Source organism: Simochromis diagramma, unplaced genomic scaffold (genome assembly GCF_900408965.1).
Source record: "Simochromis diagramma unplaced genomic scaffold, fSimDia1.1 OVJJ01000483.1, whole genome shotgun sequence".
In the NCBI taxonomy this organism is placed as follows: domain Eukaryota; kingdom Metazoa; phylum Chordata; class Actinopteri; order Cichliformes; family Cichlidae; genus Simochromis; species Simochromis diagramma.
This window is the reverse complement of record NW_024386835.1, coordinates 1,725,627-1,732,022: the sequence shown is the minus strand read 5'-3', so window position 1 is coordinate 1,732,022 and position 6,396 is coordinate 1,725,627. Positions and strand designations below refer to the sequence as shown.

The 6,396-nt window shown below is 43.9% G+C and overlaps 1 protein-coding gene across 1 annotated transcript; it reads right to left on the bottom strand.

Moving 5' to 3' along the window:
• Nucleotides 1-425: 425 nt before the first annotated feature.
• ip6k2b (inositol hexakisphosphate kinase 2b) lies at nucleotides 426-5,833 on the bottom strand. The gene is made up of 5 exons (XM_040028724.1): nucleotides 5,247-5,833; nucleotides 2,734-2,965; nucleotides 2,460-2,620; nucleotides 2,171-2,346; nucleotides 426-2,067 (listed from the first exon to the last, which is right to left on the bottom strand). The coding sequence occupies exons 1-5, from the start codon at nucleotides 5,458-5,460 to the stop codon at nucleotides 1,474-1,476; spliced, it is 1,377 nt and encodes a 458-aa protein (XP_039884658.1). The 5' UTR covers nucleotides 5,461-5,833; the 3' UTR covers nucleotides 426-1,473.
• Between the last annotated feature and the right edge of the window lie 563 nt (nucleotides 5,834-6,396).

The following is a 6,396-nucleotide window of genomic DNA, read 5'->3' as shown; positions in this document are numbered from 1 at the left end:
GATCAGGGGAGGGACACAGAACATAAGACAGACTTCAGGAGAGAGAGCCAGAGTTTAATAATAACTAGGGATGAAATTCACAGCAGTGTATAAACACATGGAGTAAAAGGAGGTGACTGAAGAAAACCTTATTGTATCCTGGGAAGTCACCAGCAGCCAAGGCCTATTGCAGCGTAACTAAGGAATCGTTCAGGGTCACCTGATCCAGCTCTAACCACATCCTTTATCGAAAAGGAAAGATTTAATCTTGACACTGGCAGAGGGTGTCTGTGTTCCCAAATCAAAACTGGGAACTGGAAGTACTACTATTAGTCAAAAGTACACAGTTTTTGGCACACATTAGGATCCTCACGATCTATTTCATAACCCATACTTGTTTCTGAAATTCAAACCCCAAACATACTATAAACACAAACCACAGACAATGAATTTTATCTCAATGAATGCCTTTATTTTCAAGATACTGTTAACACACAGTTATACAAGAGAGCTCTTCCAATAACAAAAGAAATCCAAGTCTGTATAAGAAGGACGTAACATTTAAAGTGGTAATATGGAATGTACTTGTTTACATTTTTAACAATCCGTTGAAATAAATAGTCTATAGTCTTTTTAGTGTTTTATCAATATATTCTCTTTGTCAAGTCAAATTTTCAGGAATGAAAAAGAGGAAAAAGATAATGACCAGAAAAAAAGGATAATATTCCCTTTCCAAAAAGTCTTTTGTTTATAGGCAATAAGTACAGGGGAACAACTGTTGAAAAAGGCAGATCCCTTCTTATTGAACTAAATAATATTCTTCCACCAAAAAGTGTAAATCCAAGTGCTTACTTGAACACACAAACCATATAAGGGTCTTAATAGACACAAAATGTCCTTATTTGATGTAAGCTTCTCATTTGCTACAAGGCTGCTGACCCAGCCAGCCAAGGTCAGCTTGTTCAATCAGCTTCCCCATGATTGTGTTGTGCTGTTGGGGACCAGCAGTCAAAGCGACATCCCAAGGGGGAAAAAAAAGTATCACAGGTAAAGCACCACGACAGGTTTCTAGTTACCTACAGCTTCAATGTTCTCTGCCTCAGGCTTTCTCTCTCAGAGAGAACTTAACAATAAAGAACTGTATCTGTACCAGGGGGCGAGAGGAGGGAAGAGAGCCCTAGGATGCTACAGAAGTCTCTGTTGAAGGACCTCTCTCATACTACACTTCTCCTATCATGTGTTACAAAAAAAAAAAAAAAAAAGGAGCAGTCTCTGAAAAGTGCAAAAAGGGCACAGGCAGCCCAATCCTCTGGCAGGTGAGTGAGACCACAGGTACCACCATTGAAACTATCCCCTCACGCAGAGGCGTCCAACGTTCCCACCAAGCAGACCCCTACATAGGCATAGGGATAATGCATCTTGGTGTAGCAGGGTTTCAGCTCAGTGAGCTCATCCCACGCTTAAAATTTAGACCATGCTGACTAAAGTCCAGCCTCAGTCTGCACTGTGATCCTCGAGCTCAGAGATGATTGTGATCAGGTTCTGGAGGCCGAAGATGAACCCACTGTCCTGGCCTTCGTGCACTACGCTGTCTTCTCCATAGTGGCGACAGGTGGTGTGAGCAAAGTCAATCATGCGTACATCCACCACAGGGCTACTAGCCTCTCCTGCGCTGTGGGATGAGCGACTACCGCCACTGTTGCTGCTCCCTCCGGACACACCTGCGCCGACACCCGCAGAGGAGGAGCGAGGGAAACCAAAGGCACCTTCTTCCTCCTCCTCCTCATCAGATGGCTCATCCTCATCACCTTCCTCCCCACCTCTATGTCTAGGTCTAGTGGGAGCCCTGGGCGGGTCGCCATCGTAGATGATGAGCAGGGAGCTAGAGTAGAAGCGGTAAGACTCGCAGGCCTCGAGGGCAGCTTGCATTTCGCGAAGTCTCCGCAACACTGGAGACAGCAGCTCATGACGCAAGCGATGCCCATTGTGGAAAAACTGGTAGAGAGCCTCCTTGAAGCCTGCGAGAGTCAGCTTTCGCCCATGGTATTTATTCATGAACATCAGCTGGCCTGGCTCTGACTGGTACACCTGCAAAGGTCACACAGCAACATAAGCACTACAGCGGCACATAAACAAGTAAATACAAAACACCCCACACGTATATATGGTTTCATTTATAAATATACTTTACCTGCATGCCACAAAGTCGCACCCCAATAGATGCAGATGTGCTCTGTTGACACTTTCGAATCTGATTGGCTTTCTTTTCCTCTGATGCATCATCTCCATGCTGACGAGTTCCCATCTTCAAGTCTAAGACACACGGTACTCTATAGCGCCATGTAAGGTTTTCTAAAAGGATAAATTCTGTAAAGGGAGAGTCAAGGATCACATGGCAAAAAAAAAGAAAAGGGAACACTTCAGCCACTTCAGCAGACACTGAGAATTCTCATATCTTCAAGCATGTGGTAAAAGGATACTGTATTGGTTACGGTGCTTTGCATTCTCCTTCATCCTCTGTAAGTGCTGCTGGTGACATTTGAGACTCCAGGGGTTGTGTTTGATCTGTGACACCACATTGCCTTTTTCCAGGCTAAAGTAAAGTACCTCTGCCTGCTGTTGCATCTCATCACGATTATAACTGCAGAGCAGAGAACGAAGAAAGACATCAGCTTCAGTGCTACAGAGCTTCATAACAATACACGTCTTCAACATGACTCTTATTTCCGTGAAACAATAAAGGTGCTCTCTTACCTCATAATCTTGTCTTCTTTACGACTGTGTCTACCTCTGTCTTTGCTATAGTTGTCATTCTCAGGGCCCAAAGGGGATTGCTTTTTGTTGCTCCACTTCACCATCTTGCTCTTGGGCTCACAGTCTGTTGAGGGGTCTTTGTTTTCCAGGTCCCCTGATTCGCTGTGGAGGGGGTAGGCGATGAGGCACAAATTCCCTTCCTCATCCTCTTCAAAACTGACTGAAACTACACCTGAGAGAGTGAGTGAGAGAGAGAGAGAGAGAAATAGAAGGAGAGGTTTTATCTTCATGTTTGTTACTTTTACAAATTCTCACAATTTGAAAAAGCAATTGCACAAAGAAAACTATATGATCCACCATGAGTAAAAGAGATAGAAAATGTAACACTGTAGTAGTTAAAGCAGTCCTCCATGATAGAGTTTTAAAGTGTCAAATCATAATGATTCAGACACACAGATAAGAATATAGATACTGATATTAAGCAGCAAGTATATCTACATAGTTCATATTTCAAATGCACTACCACATTGTGCTCTGAGGGCTTCAGTTAGTAATAATTAACACAATTTGATAAACTCATGGACTAATGGATGTTTCTGGAAGGCCTTCAGAGGGGAAAAAAAGAAACCCAGTGTACTTTGATGCCAATGCTAATTTCTGACATGACCTGCAAAAAGCCACCGGGGTCACCCCCCCCCCCAAAATAAAACTCCCTACAAGGACCTGCGTATTGCAGGCAGAGTGGGGGAGGTGTTGCACTGAGAATAAACATCACAGCTGCAAAGGCCGAAACAGATCAACCACAGACAGGAAGGAGGGAGGGGATGTGGTCGAAACAGTTCAAGAGGAACTGTTTTAGATCTGGATGTAACATCCAAGTTACATGACGCAAAACACGATACCAAAACCAAGCAGCAGTAGGAGTCATTACAAATCAGCCACTGAATTAGAAAATTAAATGACAGTTTATTACAATGACCAAAAAACAAACAAACAAACAAACAACAAAAAACAGCCATGCAAATAACATGGCACTGGATTTGGATGTTAAATGGCAGGCCCCGGGATCATGGGTGCCATCCTTCTACGCAGGCGGAGGCTTGACTTATGTCATGCGCACTGACGTCATCAGTCTGCAGGAAGCCCCGCCTCTGAAGGAATGTGTGCCTCAGCACTGCACTGTCATTACACCACTGCAGCCAGCAAAGGAACTTATGAGTCACTCCGAGTTTCTTTCAATAAAAAGGCTCATAAATTTGTGATAAACGTATATCAAGTGCACGATTATTGCATCCCAGTTGCGCAAATCGACTGTAGTACAGGAGTAGGGCTAAACTGACTTAGACATTATTATTGCTATCAATATCATTTTATTAGGTACAAACGCTCCTGTCCAATCTTTTTTCAGGTCAGTGCCGTGACATTAAATTGCAATATAGTATCCTCTACACAACACAAGTGATCCCTAACTTATAAATTTAATCTACATCTGCTCAAAAGTCTTAATGTTTCCAATCCAGTATTCCACTGCGAGATGTCCCTAAATCATCAGATACTGCTGAGACACATTTATCTACAATCGCGGATAAAGAACCTTACATTCCTTTAGAAGAACACAGCTCTTTCCCCGTCTCTCATCATAATGTGAAATGTAAGACTGGAAAATGCTAGTGGGGTTGAGCATTTGAAGGCCCCAGACGTCTACTATACTATCAGCTCCTCACATCCCATTCCATATCCAGGACCTTTTTATAGCCCCATGCTGCATGACCGTGGATTCAGTTACCACACATCACGTCAAAAGATCTCTGCCTGAAGATCTCCGTATCAGCATGTACTAGGTGTAATTGTCTGTAGGGGAAACTGTGAGAGACTGTGGACCTGAATGCAACCAGGGAACATAGCATTCCTGCTTCAGGTCTGTGTGTGTGTGTGAGTCTTTATGCGTGCGTTCCCTGAAACCAGACCTGGAAATCTCCTCAAATGACTTGTAAATTATTACTCTGGTGATCTGCCGCAGTTATTTTAGATTTGCCGTGGCCCTCTAATACGCATCTTGAAACTATAGCTGCCTTAAAAGCGTCACACAGTCAAAGACCTCTGGATACTCTGGCTACTCATTCTCTTGGCAGGAAGTCAAGCCATTAGGTTTGACGCTACTTGAAACCCTGCCTTGCACATGAGGGATATAGCCAGAAAACGGATAGCTGTGTCTGCCAAAGGCTCCAACATGACTGACAATGTAACGTGAGTTATTTTGAAGCCAATGCATTCAGCTTACAAATATTCAACATACATTCTGTAGTGTTGTTGTGTACACAATGCACTTTAAGGTATTGCAACGGCAAATAAGCGCAAAATTTCATGTAATAGAGGTTTTGTTTTTTGCAATGCAATATTAAAAGCACCCATGAGACTCTTATATAACGCATGCACAGAGGTGAGAAAATTTAAAGATGCATGCTGCTCTAACGGGCAGCTCAATAGTTCATATTTGGGATGCACAGACTCACCTTTATATTGAGGGGTGAACTTCCTCATCTCTGGTGGGAGACTCTTATAGAACTGGTGTTCTCGGGGGATGAGGGGTTTGCAAATTGTCTGTTCCCCAAACCGTAGCACACAAGAGTGGCCCCCCACTTGGTGCACGAACGGCTCAAGCATCACCCCTTTTCCGGGATAAGGAGTCCCTTCCGCCTGCATGAGGGCTTCCAGAGCGGGACTCATCCTCACCCCGCATCGGACAGCTGAGCTGGGGGGGCCCACGTCGTACGGGAGGCAAGAGGCTCGGCCGCTCGTTTGGCTCCCTATCCTCAGGCTGTTTCCTGTTCGCTCACAGGGGGGCGCTGCTGCTCTCCCACTTGACCGAAGCAGTAAAAAACAAAGGGCTGAACAGGAAGGACGACGAAATCCCGTATTCCGATTAGTTTCCTTTCCCGGAGAGCAAATTATAAGGCTCGCCGACTAAGCGGTATGTTCGTTGTGCTTGTACATTTAGTAAAAAAATGATTATAAAGCTCCTACAAGCTGCCTGAAGAAATTCAAGCAGCGTAAGCAGCGACCACATTCGTCGCCTCCTTTTACCGAAACTGACAGCTGGGCTGATCCGCCTGCTAGAAAACAGCAGAAGCAGTGAGCAAGCCCCACCCCTCTTCCAAAATCACCCAATCAGAAACACGCAGCTGTCGCTGGGAGGAGACGAGATACCTAGGAGAGGATCAAGCAAACAAAGAGGAAGGAGAGAAAACATGGGGGAGGGTAGAACATGAAAAATGCTTCATACAAAACAAAACAGTGGAGATTTTTTTTAAGTTTGCTGTACTTGAAGGTTTCATCGATGTTTTTGCTTTAGAGATCGGCTACAGTTTTCAAGTCCTGTTATTTTAATTTGCACCAAACACAAGCAGTGAATTTAACACCAAAGCAAGCAGGAAATCCAAATTGTTCTTACACTATACCTCTTTGATTATTTTTTCTTTTCGGGGGGACTTTTTCACATCCCATTGATCAGGGCAAAGGTGTGAAAGGTGTATGAGTGAAATACACAACAAATGAGATGGGTATGAAATCTAGATGTTGCTTGTGTTAATGTCATAAGGGAAGGTGGCTCAGGTGGCTTCACATAAAAAAAGCTCTTATCTTTTTTAGATGAGAATGAGAGCG

What these genes read in the sequence shown, in the direction of transcription:
- ip6k2b (XM_040028724.1), bottom strand. Translation starts at nt 5,460, where the DNA reads ATGAGTCCCGCTCTGGAAGCCCTCATGCAGGCGGAAGGGACTCCTTAT. An exon ending in AAAGAAGACAAGATTATGAG is followed by an intron (nt 2,621 to 2,733) that starts GTAAGAGAGCAC and finishes TCTGCTCTGCAG; the next exon opens with TTATAATCGTGATGAGATGC. An exon ending in AAAGCACCGTAACCAATACA is followed by an intron (nt 2,347 to 2,459) that starts GTATCCTTTTAC and finishes CTCCCTTTACAG; the next exon opens with AATTTATCCTTTTAGAAAAC.